The 17,364-nt window shown below is 40.3% G+C and overlaps 1 protein-coding gene across 1 annotated transcript in view; it reads left to right on the plus strand.

Annotated features, from left to right (window-relative positions):
* Positions 1-17,364, plus strand: part of CDH13 (cadherin 13) — a 579,181-nt gene that overhangs the window by 330,070 nt on the left and 231,747 nt on the right. The window contains exon 6 of the mRNA XM_069966164.1: positions 8,440-8,584. Within this exon, the coding sequence (XP_069822265.1) occupies positions 8,440-8,584 (145 nt within the window). The remainder of the gene's footprint in view (positions 1-8,439; positions 8,585-17,364) is intronic.

The raw sequence follows: 17,364 nt of genomic DNA on the forward strand, positions 1-17,364 counted from the left end.
TTCCGTGACTCGGCCGGGTCACAGAACGGCCGGTCTCTGCCCGGATCATCCCGGCCGGTACTAAAGTACCCACTGGGTGATCTTTCCGGCAGCAGTGTTCAGTGGCATCAGCGCGCGCCCGCATCAGAACCTCCCGCAGCACACAATGAAGCTGGCGACCGGAGCTGCTCGCTTCATTGTGTGAACTCACAGGTCTTTCTGCGGCCGCAGAAAACTGACATGTCAGTTATTTGCAGCCCCGTACGGGATCCTGGCCGGAGCGTATACAATGTCTATACGCTCCGGCCGGGATCCCACAGAAGATAAGGCTATGTCCGATGGCAACAATGGCCGTACTTTTACGTAGTGTGAACATAGCCTTAATATGCATCAAAATCTGGACTTAGTGGAAAAGTTTATTAATCATTTTTCTCATTATTTGACATACAGATGACCACTGCCCCACTAACATTGGTTCCCAGAACTGCCCTTTAAACAACTCATTCTTCTGCAAGCTTCTTTTTACCCACAGTACAATAACTAATGTTGTCTTTCACTGTCACTTGTTTTACTTGACTTTTAGACATTTCTGTAGAGAATTAATGAATATTCCATCTCTTGGTGTCATGTAAATAATTATGCTTCCTATACCCATATGATAGAACATGATTAATAAATACAGCCAAGAGACATTTCACAGTTGCTACACTTTTTTTCCTTTTCACGTTACAAATTGCTTTATTGATATAGAGGGAATGACATCAAGAATTATTATAAGACCTAAATTATTATTACAAGGGGTCATTGAATACAAAGCTAAGTTCGAGACAAACAGCTCTGGATGACGGCTCTGAACCCATATTGGCCTCTGTCAAATTATGAAAATGTAGGAAAATGAAATTGCTGTCACACAAATGGCAGTCAAAGGCACCTTCTAATTATGTCTCTGCAAAGTAAATTAGTTTATGTAGTTGTTCTATAAAAAAAAAAAAGAATAATTTGTTGCTATATCTTGTATGCCAAACTCATGGCTTCATCTGAATATACGCCCTATGGGACTGTATCTTTCACTATTAATTCACTCTAGGCTATGTTCACACACCATCTTTTATTTGACAGGCACCTTTTAGGTCAGCCGTCATTTTAAGGACAAATAATGGACGTTATTTTACAATGATGGCAGTTATCATGAATTAACAGGTGTTATTTGGCCATCGACATAATAACGGCCATCCTATGGTCAAAAATGTGCGGGAACATAGCCTTAACATGTGGAAATCTAACATGTTGATCTAAAGATGGGGTGGTCTTTTTAAAGATATGTCATAATATGTGACCAAACACGTACTACATAGTGTAATTGAGATTCGTTTTTTACCCTGGCTACCAGGTAGGGACCCTCTCTGTGGTGGCCAAACGCCCAATTAGCCCATTATAGAAAATATGAAATGAATATGTTATATATGGGAATTCACCCACTAGGACATCAAAGGCATGACCATGACCATCTCTTTACCTGAAGCAGTGGACAAAACACCTCTGTTTCCCAGAGGGTTACACTCTAGCTTATAGGATGTGAACACCATATGCAATCAATATGCCAAAGATGTTTACAGTGGAAAAATACTTTTAATAGCTTTCACATTGTTTTGTTTTTTCTGTTGGTATGTATGGTGGGATGTAGATAATGACTGTGAGTTATAAAGAGTTAAGGCCCTATTACACAGAGCGATTATTGTTTAAAAATTCAATATAATGGCCGAAAATTAGCGACTATCTGCTAGTGTAATAACACCCAGTTATTGTTGGTAGTTTGACGGTTGTTCACATATCTGTTCATCTAATAAGTCATTCACAGATAAAACATGCTGTGTAGGTTGTCCTGAGGAATGATTAGTGACCATATAATTACACAAAAATGATCATTCATAACCACAATCGGTGAATGTAATAACCTCAGAATAATTCACTATTGAATTAGTAGTTTTCACTAGCGATCAATCGTTATAGCGAATCTTTACACAATAATCGTTAAGTATAATAGGGCCTTTAGCATGCATTTAAATAATTTACTACCCTCCAAGGTGTAAATGAGCACAAGATTTTCATGTACATAGCCAGAAGCTATCATGGTAATGTTTTATGGTCACTTTAGGTTGCACTAGCCTACATATAGTATATTATGGACACTTTTCTACAAACAACTATTTTAAATTATAGGTTAAAACACGTTCCATTTCATCTGGTCAGCTCTAAGGTCTTGTCCTTTCTATATGTGTGCCAGGGAAATGTCATACAAAAGACGAGGCAATACTGTACTTGACAAAACTATGTAAAGTGCTGCGGAATCTGTGTGATCTATACAAATAAAAGCATTATTATTATTATTATTATTATTATTATTATTATTATTATTATTACAGAGCGCTGGTTGCTACATCATGTCAAAGAGAGCAATTCTTCATTATATTTAAATTAGTGATGCCATAAACCCAAATGCCAGACATATGTGATAAAGACCGGGATGCAGAATGCCCAATTTGTGCTTTGAAGAGAAAATGTCTTGAAAGGAAAGAAAGATCTTTATTCGAGTTGTCTACAGTGACAAGTTGATAAGAACCTACATATTGTAGTTTCACTCACTACTCTGTTACCAGCGGCAGGGTAAAAGTTCAATGATTAGCCACTTATCATGCTGACGTTGAAAAATACTTTGCATTTATACATGGTAGAATACTTCAAGGATTTCCTCTTAACCTGTGCACCCTCACATTATTTTTTGGAACACAAAAGAAAGTAAAAATATGAAAAGTTTTATTTTACCATATGAGGTATTTGATGCTTTGTTGTCAAGATACAGATTGCATTTATTTTTGATGACACATTGGATAACAGTAGCAGCTCAGTGGAGTGGTATCTAGGGCATGGTTGTGTGGTTTGTAGGGCATGGTTGGGAGGAAAAGGTCAAAGTCAAGTCAAGACAGGAAGGGCTAACTTAGGCACTAGATTTGGAGATGTGATTATGACGTGGGCTAAACTCAGACTTAAAGGGAAAGTCTGGGCAAAATAGTTTTAAGATGTTATTGGCCAACAAAAGTTATGAAAAATACTAATAGACACTTATTATGGGAAACGCACCTATCTTGCATTTTCCCTGCACTTACTACAGCATGGTGTGTTCAGGTCTCTGTAAAGTTGGTGATGTCACGTCACATAAACTGCTGGCTCCTGCTGCTCCAGTCTGTCCTACCACTGCAGCAGGAGCCGGCAGTTTATGTGACGTGACATCACCAACTTTACAGAGACCTGAACACTCTGTGCTGTAGTAATTGCAGGGAAAATGCACTATAGGTGTGTTTCCCCAAAAAAAGTGTCTATTAGTAATTTTTATAGCTTTTGTTGGGTAATAACATATCTTAAAATTATTTTGCCCGGACTTCCCCTTTAACAACATTCCCTTAAACCCATGGCCAGTAGGAAGAGAAGAATGCTCAATGAATGCTACAAGGCTTATGAATTTTCTTGGGAAAGTGGGCGCAGTCGCACAGAGGAAACTTGGGGTCTGCATATGTTTCATTTATCAGAATTTCCATCAGCATGCGAGGGAAATTGTTAGTGGAATAGATGGTAGATTTCACTGATGCTGGGTATATGTAAAGGCATGTGCCTCAACATAAATCCTATGTGCCTGTGCGCTGGCACTGAATTGTTTAAGATGTCATTGATAATTCCACTCTAAACTGTTTATAAGGTTAAAGAGGACCTGTCACCCCACGCGCCGGGGTGACAGGCTCTCGACCCCCAGCTAGATCCCCTTATAGTCACCTCATGTCGCCGAGTCCCGCTGCCGGAGTCGGTCCCGGGACGGAGATATCTTGGTGAGAAGCCGGCGCGCGCGCTGTGGAGATGGGTCCCGCGTCCATAGAGAATGAATGGAGCCGTGCACGCGCAGCAGAGATGAGTCTGGCTCCATTCATTCTCTATGGGCGCTGGACTCAGCCTAACTCAGCGACAACTCAGCAGGACTCAGCGACATGAGGTAACTATAAGGGGATCTATCTGGGGGTCGGGAGTCTGTCACCCCGGGGGGGGTGACAGGTCTCCTTTAATACATTTCCTATTACTAAGGCTTATGTGCCTGGGCAAACACTATGGTACTGTTATACAGAAAAAAAACGTATCTTTATAAAAAAAAGTATTTGTATAACTTAAAAAAAGAGAGAGAGATGGGATTAGATATGGTGTTATAGACGCTTGGGAGATGGTGGGAGTACCTAAGCACTGTTTATTGAGTGCCAAAACACTGAGTATTCCTTAATTTAGGTCCCGCAAATGTTAAGCTCAGTGTTTGGTTCACCTGTAACAGCTAATTTAGTCGTTTAGTACTGTGACGATGGGTTTTGTTGAGTTACATACAGTATCTGTAAGTGCTTGCACCATGATGTTCCTCAATTTGTGGCTACATGAAACAATAATGCATCCAATGTGAAGAACCACGACCATAAATATTGTTGTTTTTTTGCATTGCTCTGCTCACGCTAACTGATAGGTTGATGAAGACCCCACATTAAGCTCTCACAGTAATGGTCCACAAGGCAACCATGTTTGGAGCTGACATTTAAGTTTTTTTTGTTTTGTTTTTATTTAACTAAAAAGGGATATACATGTCTGATGCTACAGACACCCATTTGCATTTGTCTGCAGGTCAGGTCCAAAGCTGACATGTGAATTGATCTGAGGTTGTTACCAAGAACTATTTAACCTAATCTGACAAAGTGATAAGACTCAGGGTCCTTCTCTGCCTCACATAATCCTTCACCCTTGAATAATGAACTGTGTGACGTCAATATTTGTCACATCCCATGCTGGGAGGACTCTGAATGATTAACCTAGAGGGACACTATGTCAGCACCCTCCGCCACCATGTATCAAGTGTCTGTTTAAAGGGCTGGTTAATTAACAAACAATTAAACAGAGCAGTACAACACAAGGCTAATAAACTGGCATCAGATGGCAGCAACACTATTGCTTTTTTCTCTTCTCATCAACAGATTGTTATTGTGAGATTTTAACCATCAACAGTTTGTACTTTAAATTGATGTTCCCACTATCCCTGAATACCAACCCCACAAAGAGTAGTTGTTTCTGTGACCAGTTTGCAACTTTATAACAGTCTGTTTACAATATTAAAGCTTTTATTTGTATAGCACACACAGATTCCGCAGCACTTTACACGTTTTTGCCAATTATTGCTTCCTGTCCCCAATAGGGCTCACAATCTAAATTCACCTATCTGTATGTTTTGGGTGTTGGAGGAAACCGGAGTACCCGGAGGAAACCCATGCAAACACGGAGAGAACATACAAACTCTTTGCAATGGCTCTCTTGTATTCCGGCTGATCGCCCTTTTTGAACTTTTTTTAAAGACACCATGTATAATTTATGTAAATATTCCCTGTGCTGTCCCATGAAATTAAAGGAATGAGCCTCAGATTTAAATGTATCACCTATTCACAGGAGAGGTGATAAATAGTGAATTTGTGTATATATCAAGGAGATACAGCTACCGGCACTACTGAGCTGGAAATTCATAGATTTTCTTTGTATAAATTGTTTCCGAAGTAGAGCTTTCATAAAAATAATACGAGGTGGTCACTTCTACTAAAAATAACGAGAATTATATCCATGCAGTAAGAAAAAAAAAAGTGTAGAGGGCACTCACCGATAAAAGCTTTATCCTTTATTCATTTCTTTTTAAAAACACCATAGCAAGACAAGCAGGAGAGCAGACACCTACTCCTTCTAATCAACTTGTCAGCGTGACAGCTGTTTCGCATAACGCAGATACGCTTCTACAGGTGCGTTTTTAAAAAGAAATGAATAAAGGATAAAGCTTTTATCGGTGAGTGCCCTCTACATTTTTTCTTTCTAACTGCATAGTAAATTTGTGTATTTACCTATGTTCTACTTCTTTGATGAGTACTTCAGAATTCTGTATATTTTCTTTAAGAGGAAAAATAATTTTTGGTGGTCATTCCAAGGAGCTTTCACTGTATATACATTATAAGTGGAAGTAATTTTCTTTTCATAATCTGCATTTGGGTCTTCCAGCAAAACACTTTACTAGAGAAAATATTTTTCTATTATTAATGAATTCCTAGGAAATAATGTAACAGTAATCCTGAATAATCCCTTTAAGGGATTAGGCTATCCACAAGCACAACCATTATTGGCTTTGGAAGGGCAAGGACACTACAACAGCAGCGGGAAGGATCCTATAATTTTCAGGATTTCTTAATATGTATTCATGACAAGTGTATGATGATTCTAATGGTGGGAATAAAGAGAATTGTTTAATGTATGTTACAGGGCATATGACCTTGTATGACCTTGTATGCCAAAGGCCTAAACCACTTTCAGTCCGACCACTTTCAGTCAGGTGTACACATATGGAGTTTCGAAGCAGGAAAACTGGAAACATTCTTTCAGAAAGTAGAATGAATTGATCTCATATCCATCCAGTTAAAGTGGTAAAGCCTAAAATCATTTGATCATTATAACTAATCATAGGACCCCAGGGCCCCTTAGAAAGTGAAAAAAAGCAAATATATTCTTGTCCCTTGACTGACAAAGTGGCTAACTGATAACTATTGGAAAAATAAAACATATAATATAGTATTGTGGCTGGCAGGTATTAGATAGTTACACTTAATTTACACTTGATTTTGCTATACTGCACTATGTTTGTTTTGAAGTGATGGAATAAATTCACATGTTTGAAGATATTAGGAATAGAGATGAGCGGGCCGCATCGGCGCTCTCTCATTATGCTTGAGATCCCGCCCGCATAGTTGCCATGGATTCCCTGGAATATCCTGGCCGCATATTCGCGGGAGCGCAATTATGCGGCCGGGATCGCAGGCATAATGAGAGAGCGAACTGCTTTTAGACCAAAAGTCCAAACAGTTCGCTCATCTCTAATTAGGAAGTGCTGTTGGAATCCTTTGCTTAGTTACACTTAATGGCTATGTTCATACAACGTCAAAAATGGAGAAAAGGTGGACGATTGTGATATTTAAAAAAACGTCAGTTTTTGCCGCGATTTAACTGACAGCAATGGCAATGTATTGAAGTCAATGGGAAGACGGACGTCCAATGCACACAGTGCATTGAATAACGGACGTTTTTACAGCGTCAAAATAATGAACATGATCATTATTTTCTAACGTCTTTTGCAAACAGCGGATTTTTTTTATTAGTTGTTCACACACAGTTTTTCTTTTGTCACTGTTCTTTCTATTAAATTCATCGGACTTTTTAATTAAGACACACCCAAAGGACAACTAGTAACCCCAACCTAGAATAATGTACAAACACTGCACGCTCCATTGTGTGGACTGATAGGTTCTCTGCGGCCGCTATTAAATGAAGTATACGGAGTATATACTCCGTCCGGCATTCCCTTAACCTGCAGCACCATGTAGGTACAGTATTAATCACAGCCGTGATTAATAAATCTGCAACAATGACTGATTCATACTTTAATTATGTTGTGTGAACATAGCCATAGACTGCATCTAACCTCAGTAGCCACCACTAATCTAAAGTCATATGCTCAAGTTCAGACCGAGTGGCCTCAAAGTTTGCTCAACTATAATCTGAGAATAAAATGTATTTAAAAAATTCCCCTGTTTCAGAATTCTAGAGGGGTTGAAAAAAATAACACAGACAATATGATGATAAAAGCCCTCTCTCCTTCAGTAAGTCCTTTAAACCTGTCAACATTCTTAAAGAGCTACTCCAACAAAATCTTTTCCTTTCAAATCAACTGTTGTCAGAAAGTTATAAAGATTTGTAATTTTCTTCTATTACAAGATCTTCAGTCTTCCAGTAGTAGTAGAAGTAGCTGCTGTATGTCCTGCAGGAAGTGGTGTATGCTTTCCAGTCTAACACAGTGCTCACTGCTGCCACACTTGGGACAGAAACTGTCCTAAGCAGTAGCAAATCCCAATAGATAACCTCTCCTGCTCGGGATACTTCCTGTCTCACACAGGGGTGGCAGCTGAGAGCACTGTGTCAGACTGAAAAGAAAACACTTTCTGCAGGACATAAAGCAGCTGATAGGTACTGGAAGACGTGAGATTTTTAAATAGAAGTAAATTACAAATCTATATAACTTTCTGAAACCAGTTCATTTGAAAGAATTTTTTTTTTTAGTCCCGGAGTACCCCTTTAAGACTAATGAAATTGCATGCGCTAGGACTCTTTTGAAACATGTGGTTTTCAGAGTAAGTGGAATTGTGGCAAATTATCAATTGCATGTTCCTCACCAGCCAAGAAATCTCATGAAAGCATCACATATGTGTAATGTTATAACTACTATATTTCTGCCCTAATTGCTTCTTACTTTACAATGATACTACCAGAAATTAAATATTATTTTTTTTCTCCTTTAAATAGTTAAAAGTAGAAACTACAGATGAAAATGGAAAACTCATTGAGGGACCTGTTGATCTGGAGGTTGTGATTATTGATCAGAATGACAACCGACCAATCTTTAAGGAGGGCCCATATATTGGACATGTGCTAGAAGGGTCTCCAACAGGTCAGTATACCACTTTTTAAAGTCAATTTCTTGAACTGAATATTGCCAATTTTGTACTAATTTTGCAAATATTTGCACTCTTTATAGGCTTTCTGTAAGATTTTGTATACTGTATTCCAACAGAACACTAAAAACCAATAGAAAAATGGCAAAGGCAGTCGGCCTCTACGACCAGCAATAGCTTTCTTAACTGTAATTCCTATCCTTCCCCATTGCTTCTTTGTTAAAGAGGATGTACCACCAAGTAAGTCCTCTTTAACCTGACACAGGGATAGAACGGCGCAGTGACAGGGAACCTGGTTCCCCCGTACGGCTCCGTTCTTTCCACGCTTACCGGCCTGTGCTCAAGCACTGGAGGTAGGCCGGCCCGCCCCCAGTGGGAGGGAATTCCCTCTCCTCTCTATGACGCGGCTCCTTTGATTCTAACAGAGCCGCGTCATAGAGGGGAGGGAATTCCCTCCCACTGGGGGCGGGCTGGCCTACACCCAGTGTTTGAGCACCGGCCGGTAACCGTGGAAAGAATGACGCCATACGGGGGAACCAGGCCCGTCACGGCGCCACTCTATCCCTGTGTCAGGTTAAAGAGGACGTACCTGGTGGTACATCCTCTTTAACTAATTTTTCAGTCTAACAAGCATTACATATAAGTGATCCAGAAAGATGTTACCAGCAATGGAAAAACTTGTTGAAAGTGATTTTATCAATGGCATAATCAATATTAGGCTACAAAACTCCAAATTACCTTGAATAAACAAGTCAAGGCAGTCAAAAACTATATTCTATAAACAAGGGAGCAAAAGGAGAAGGATTGCACAATTCAACACAAGCAACAGCAATCCACAAAACAAAGAAGGAAAGCTATGTGTCATAAAGGCTGCACACCACAATGAAAATCAACAAAAAAACATTTTTATTGCATTAAAAGCAGAGTGATCAGACAATACAGCACAAAGCATAGAAACAAAGAGCCAGATATAAACAATAAAAACACTTTAAAAACTGCAAAAAGCTGAAAGCTCTTGGCAGGCTCTAAAACAGAGTCTGCCCCACTCAATGGTCAACAGTTAAATCTCTATCTGCCTACAAGTCTTAGTGTAAGCCATGATACCTAGGTATCTGTATGTGTGGACCTGTAGGACAGTGCTTCTCAAACTTTTTCTACTGGAGCCTCACCCAACAGACCAAGGCAATGCCTGGGCCTCACCAGACTAACCATGAGGGTGCCTGGGCCTCACCATCTGTGGTGAAAGTCCAATTAAAAGCTGAAAATAATGCTAGGGCTCCTTTCACTCATCTCCCAAGCTCTATATACTAATAAAGCAAGTATGAAATAAATTAATAATGTTGCTAAAATGGATATTTTTGCAGACAGCAAAACGACTCTGCAGATCATAGTTACTTTTGTGAAAACTGTCTCCTTCGCTGGGCCTTACCAAGAACTAGGGGGCGCCTCACTGATGAGGCCCGCCTCACAGTTTGAGAAACACTGCTGTAGGAGAAGGTGTGAAAGTCATATCCATGGAATGGAAGAAAAACACGCATATCGCTCCCCACCTCAGCTTCATCCTTACTCCTGACAAAGCTCCGGTGGGGAGCGATATGCATTTACCAAACATGTTAGATAACTGTTATCAGCTGGCTCCTTTATTCCAACCTAGTGAAGACACTTACAGGTGAAGGGTGCCGTCCTTCCGTCTACCTTTTGAATATTTATTAATATGAGCAACTTCCAGGATTGTACTTCTGCTTTGAAGTTTTATTCAAGGCATGAAATAGAAAAAACAAACAAAGATAAGATCAAATTTGAATGATATATTTTGAGTATAGAACCTGCTGGCATGCTTTCTATAGTTATTATTATTAAGCCATAGGGTTATGCATTTATACATCTCATTGAAAAGTCCCTGTAAACTCTTAAGCAACTCCCTGATGTGGCAAATAGGTAGGAATTCTGATTAAGAGAACATACAGTACCTCTATCAAAACTGAAGATGCAGAGGGTGCAGGTATATAAGAAATTGTCCAAGTGCATTGGAGGTAAATGCTCTGCTCAATATAAAGCTTTACATAACACGTTACCTCTTGTAGAAGATGATCTTACTATAGTAGTATCTTTAAGAGTTAAAAATAGAGTAACCAAAACTGTTTGAAGGAACATTTTATAAAAAAATAAAACTATTGTCGGCCTTTCAAAGTGAAGTAGAAGAAGCACTTAGAAGCCACTGCGGAAACTCACTCTTGCACTTATTGCAGTTCTATAGAAAGATCTGTTGTAGTGATCATCAGAGTCCTTGTCTGAATTGCCTTTCTGAAGAAATACAAAACAATCTTACTTCAGAGAAGTCTGGAAAAAAAGTTTTACTGAAAGTAACAAAGCATCTGTGAACTTGGGGCAATTGGGCAGACTTTAAACGTTGTTAAGGTCTGTGTTTTGTTGTTAAATATATTGTTGGCTCTTGGCTTTTACCCATGAGAGAAGCCAAATGGCTTTTAGGGGTTCAGTGAAAGTAAAGGGGACAGCTCTTATAGTGTGTTTACACAAACAGATTATCTGATTTGAAGCCAAAGCCAGGAATAGATATGAAAAGAGGAGAAATCTCAGTCTTTCCTTTTTGACCTGTTCTCTGTTTATAGTCTGTTCCTGGCTTTGGCTTCAATAATCTATATGTGTAAATGATTACAATGATTTGTGTGAGCCTATAAAGGAATAGGACTTCCCCTGAGTACAGTAGGTAAGTAGAAATCTGTCCCCGGTTGTCACAGTGCTCTTGTCTATTACAAATAATGAAGGGAAGCAGGTGGGGCAATAAGTACTAGGTTTTTCTGTCCCAGTATTGAGATATGTAATAACATGAGTTAGCTCCAAGAGGTCAATCCTGACAACCAACATTACTCTTGATTTATGCTTGATTGGTCTTGATTGGTCCCCATCTTCAGTTTTACGCAATGTTTGGTTTAGACATAGACAAAAGGGAGATTTACTAAGACTCGTTTTCATATGCCAGTCCTATGTAAAAACCTGCCCTGTGTTAGGTACCATAGATTTTTTCGGAAGAGCTTGCCTCTCAATACATCTGGCATGCCTGAGGCTTCCCTGGACAGCCACTGTACAAATCTTTGCCAACTTGGTGCTGGCATAGATTTTAGCTGCAATTTATGCCTGTTAGCAGGTATAAATTGTGGCAAATTTGATACGTTGGAGGCTATGCTCCCTTTGCACTAAGTCAATCACCGTACCCTAAACCCACCCACTTGGTGGGTGAAAAAATTGTAAAAAGTTACAAACTTTTACACAAAGCTGGGAGTTGCACAAAAATTTGCTACTTTTTGATACTTGAAAAGTAGTTGTGGTTTAATATTACTTTTTTTACCCATAGAAACACTTGAAAGTTTATCATTCAATCCAATGTTGGGAGTCATAATTGCCCTCTTTGCTTTAATAGGGATGAGCAGTAATACCAGAGGCAACCCATAAACAAGTTCCTGCTACACTTTGGATAAATCTAATATACTGTACTGTACGTAAACTAACTCTAAAAGCTGTTTCTGCAATTGTAGCCTTACTGATTTGAATAAATAGTTACTGTAATGTACAAAAAAAAGATAACTCATGGTGATAGGGCCAATAATTTGACAACTGACATAAATGTCACAGGTAAATGTCAAAGGCCATTAAAAGAGATGTTAAAGCTATTGAGGCACATATATTATTTCATTTCCCACTCAGATGAATGTACTACTTGCATTGGCTCGTGAAGCACTTTATTAGTAATGGTATGTTTCATATACTGTCCTATTATATACAATGTGCACCCTATGATATGATATGATGGGTTAGTTAATAAGAACTCTATCCACTAAAATAATGATCTTAAATCTGTTGCAAGACTACACTCCCAGCATGCACTGGACGCCACATTCCAACAAAAGCTTAGGGCTCTTTTACACAGGGCGATCATCAGACAAATGAGAATCCCTAGGAACACTTATTGGCAACAATCAGCTGATTGGAAGAGTCTTCTGTCAAAGGATTAACAATTGCCAAACCCTTCCCCACACCATAATGCCTCCTCCACTAGCCAGAACTGTAGATACCAGGCAAGAAATGTTAATAATTTGTGCAAAATTCCGATAAGCATGGTGCAGCAGTGTTTTACCGCACAGCTCAGTTATCCGGTGTTTCCTCTTTTTACCCACTGGAGTATTGCAATGATTGCAACTTTTTGGAAGAAAAAGCTAAAAGTAACTACTTTCCACTAGGTTCTGTGGATTTTACAGATCATATAATGTCCATGGAGGGTATTAGATTTTCTGCAGATCCTACCAACAATGGCTGGAGGTGCTAGCAAGTGATGTATGTCCAAGGCCAACCTAACGAAAGGATAAACTGAATTTTATAATTTACAGCCCTATACCAAGTCCAAAATAAGCCAAATCATCCACCAGATAGACTTTATGGGGATTGGTGTGTATTTTGTTCCAATATCTTGTGACTGATACATTTACTATGGCAGTGCTACATTTTAATGAATCTAATTAAAAAGGTGCAAAAAAGGTACAAATATAAAAACATTGCACAGTTTTATTCACCTGGTACTGACCAGACGTAAGCATGCGCCTGTTTATGCGACTCTTTTAAAAGTCGCAAATGATAAATTAGGCGCTAATCCCAGATTACGCAAACTTTTGGGCGAATACTTAAAACAGGTAGATTAAAAAAATATATATATTCACCTGTCGAATACTGGTTCATAAATAGAATAAAAATGGGTGAAAAATGCAATTATTCACCAAAAATTTGGCGCAAAACCCTTGATAAATGTCCCCCTTTGTGTCAGAAATCTTGTGTTCAGGAGGAAATCATTGACATGTTCGATCATGTTTTCTGATGGGTGCATCATTAGCTATTGACTGTCCTCAGAACTGTGGGCACATAGTGTGTGATAAAGCCTTTACGCAGTTAGCACTGGCCCATTACTTGGCCAAAAATCTCAATACACATCCAAGAAGTCATTTCATGCTGCTCATTATATTATACCCAGCTTGTAGCAGCTCCCTAACAAACAGTGTTTTCAGATACCACAAAAGTGGCGGCTCACTTTAATAAGATTTATACCAATGAGCATTTATTTTAATAAATATTTCTTTATTTTGTTATATGGTTACCAGATGTCCTCTTCTTTTTTTTTTTAAAGATATTCCTGGGTACGGGGGTTACAGCCTCTGGCATGATTATTCTTCAGCACACTCTCTGTTTGTCTTCTAATAAGCTGATGATTGTCGTTCTTAGTACAAGAACATGGCAGATGTTATGTATTACAATCTGTTCATTTCCTACCATGCGTGCTATAATTCTTAGTGTCTTTGAGCTACATTTTGTTGAAAAGTTTTGCTTTTTGCTGGGTCTAATATAATATTACATTTTGAATGCGAAATAATAATTCATGAAGAAAATACAGTATTTTCCTGCGTATAAGACTACATTTTAACTCAGAAAAATCTTCAGATAAGTCGGACTGGAGAACCTGTGGTCGCCGCATACGGTATGAAGATCAGAGCAAGCTTCAGGAGTCCAGGGTATGGAAAGAAGAGATAGAGCGGCGCTGTGGCCAGAAAGATACACACCTCTATCACTCGTCTGCCCACCCTCGTATCCTACCGGTATTACTATGCCTCCTTCTCTGCCACTCAGATCTCACTGCTGTCTGATGGTTTTTTATTAATTTTTATTTGGTGTGCGATGGAAGAGGGGTAGTCTTATACGGCGAGTATATCCCAAAATATATATTTTACCTGGAAAATTTGGGGGTCGTCTTATACACCAGAAAATATGGTAATTGTTGGACTGAAGGTATGGCTCCCATACATTCTTAGCCTTTTCTATACTGAGCTTGCATCTCCTTTTGTGTTCATGTGCATTTTCCACAGCTGATCTGCTGTACTCTAATTCACAAGCTTGAGATTGGCTATATGGGTCAAAAAGCTGCAATATAAATACAGTTATATGAAGAACATTAACCCCTTAGTGACTGCCAATCTGGCTTTTTACGGCGGTCACTAAGGGGCCTTATTCTGCTGTCATCAGCTTTTTACGGCAATGGCAGAGAATAAGGTAGCGGTGACGGCAAGACCCCCACCCCATCCCCCCAGCTACCGGAGGTAGCTGAGGGGTCGGGGCAGTGTGTGGGGTCCGTCGCGGCCATCCCCCGTAGCGGTGATCGCCGCTACTAATGTTATAGCGGCGGCCGCCGGTACCGGACATTGCCGCCGCCGCTTGCTTTCATCTCCCCCCAACGTGGATTCACGGTGAGGGGAGATGAAAAAAAGTGTCCCCCAGAACCCACTATGTCTGTTAACAGTGATGGAAAATAAAAAAATAATCAAATCCCCATTCTCTCCGCCACCGGAGGTAGCGGAGAGCATGGGGCAGTGATCGGGGACCCCGCTGTGTAGTCCCGAAACAAGCGATCAGCGGTATATACTATATACCGCTGATCACCTGCTCCCAGTGCAGGGATGCACTTTTTATCCCGTCACCATAAATCACTGGTGATAGGGGATAAAAAGTGCTGTTTACTCACAGATTACCCATAACCCCCCCAGATTACCCCCCAGAACCACCGCAGGTTGCCCGTAACCACCCCAGGTTGCCCGTAATCACGCCAGATTGCAGGTAACCCCCCAGATTGCACGTAACCACCGCACGTTGCCCGTAACCACCGCACGTTGCCCGTAACCACCCCAAAATACCAATGACCCCCTCCAGATTGCCCATAACCACGCCAGATTGCCGTAAACACCCCAAATTACATGTACCCACCCCAGATTACCTATAAGCACTTCAGTTTATCCGTAACCACCCCAGACTGTCCGTAACCACCCCAGATTGTCTGTAGCCCCCCCTTCCAGGTTACTATAACCGACCCAGGTTGCCCGTAATCCCGCCAAATTACACGTAACCCCCATAGATTGCACGTAACCACCGCACTTTGCCTGTAACCAACGGACGTTCCCCATAACCACCCCAAATTGTCAGCGACCACCCCAGATTGCCGTAAACCACCCCAGGTTTCCCGTAACTACCCCAGGTTGCCCGTAACCACCTCCAGATTACCTGTAATCTCATTTATTTTATTTTATTTTAGTAATTGCGCTATTCTAACAACTGTTACTAGCTGCAGTTTCGCTCCAGCAAATTGACACTCCTTCCCTTCTGAGCCCGGCTGTGTGCCCATACAGAGGTTTATGCCCACATATGAGGTACCGTTCTGCTCAGAAGAACCTGCGTTACAGATTTTGGGGTGCCTTTTCTCTCCTGTTCCTTGGGAAATTGAGACATTTTTTAATTAAAAGAACATATTATTGGAAAAATTCTAGTTTTTAATTTTTACCGACTTCTTTTGAATACTTTCCTCTAATACCTAGGGGGTCAAAATGCTTACCACACCCCAAGATGAATTCTTTGAGGGGTGTACTTTCCAAAATGGGGGCCATTTCACTCCACTGGCACTACAGGGGTACTGAAAACGCACCTGGCGCTCAGAAACTTCTTCAGCAAAATCTGCACTGAAAATGCTAATTGGCGCTCCTTCCCTTTTGAGCACCGCTGTGTGCCCATACAGTGGCTTATGCCCACATATGGGGTACCTTTTCACTGCTTTACAAATTTTGGGTGCCTTTTCTCTCATATTCCTTTTCAAAATGAGAAACTTTAATTTAAATGGATATATTAATGGAAAATTAAAATTTTCCATTTTTTTTACAGACTAAGGCTATGTTCACACTACGTAAAACTACGGCCGTAGTTCTCGCAGCAGAACTATGGCCGTAGTTTTGAGTGGCGGAACTTAACCTTACTTTCAATGGGATCCCGGCCGGAGCGTACACACATCGTACACGCTCTGACCGGGATCCCATGCGGCGCCGAAAAAAACTGACAGGTCAGTTTTCTGTGGCCAGAATTTGGTGAATTCTGGCTCAGAAAGACCTGTCAGTTCACACAGTGAAGCGAGCGGCTCCGGCCGCTTGATTCACTGTGGGCTATGGGAAGCTCTGATGCGGGCGCACCGGTCTCATAGGTTGTGTGAACATAGCCTAATGGTGAATACTTTTCGCAATCCCCTGTAGGGTCAAAATGCTCATTATACCCCTTCATTCATTCTCTAAGGTGTCTAGTTTCCAAAATGGAAACTTATGGGGGTTTCCATGATACACACCTTCTGAATTTATTTAAAAAAAAAAAACTAGTCCCTAAAAAAATCAGTTTTGGAAACTTTCACAAAAATCTGATAATTTTCTGATAAATTTCTAAGCCCCATAACACCTTAAAAAAGTAAAATATGTTTACCAAATTATGCCAGAATAAAGAAGACATATTGGTAATGTGACTTAGTAAGTAACTTACGTGCTATGACTTCCTTTTTTTAGAAGCAGAGAATTTCAAAGTTCATAAAATGCAAAATGCAGTCTCAGAAATGCTAGCATACATTAAAGCATCCAGGAAGTCCAGGAATTTTTTTTAAAAGTTTTACTTTTTCACCAATATTCACTTATTATGGGAAATGCTTGTAAAGTGCCTATCTCCCTGCACTTACTACTGCATCAAGGCTTCACTTCCTGGATAACATGGTGATGTCACTTCCTGCAGAGCTGTGCAGCCTGTGGCTGCTGGAGAGGATGGATGCTCATTGTCCTTCCAGTGCCCTGTGTCCCTCAGTGTCCCCCTGCCATCATCCTCTCCAGCAGCCACAGCCCGCACAGCTCTGGGAGTCGGGTCGTGA

The sequence above is a fragment of the Dendropsophus ebraccatus genome, chromosome 4, assembly GCF_027789765.1.
Source record: "Dendropsophus ebraccatus isolate aDenEbr1 chromosome 4, aDenEbr1.pat, whole genome shotgun sequence".
NCBI classification, from domain to species: domain Eukaryota; kingdom Metazoa; phylum Chordata; class Amphibia; order Anura; family Hylidae; genus Dendropsophus; species Dendropsophus ebraccatus.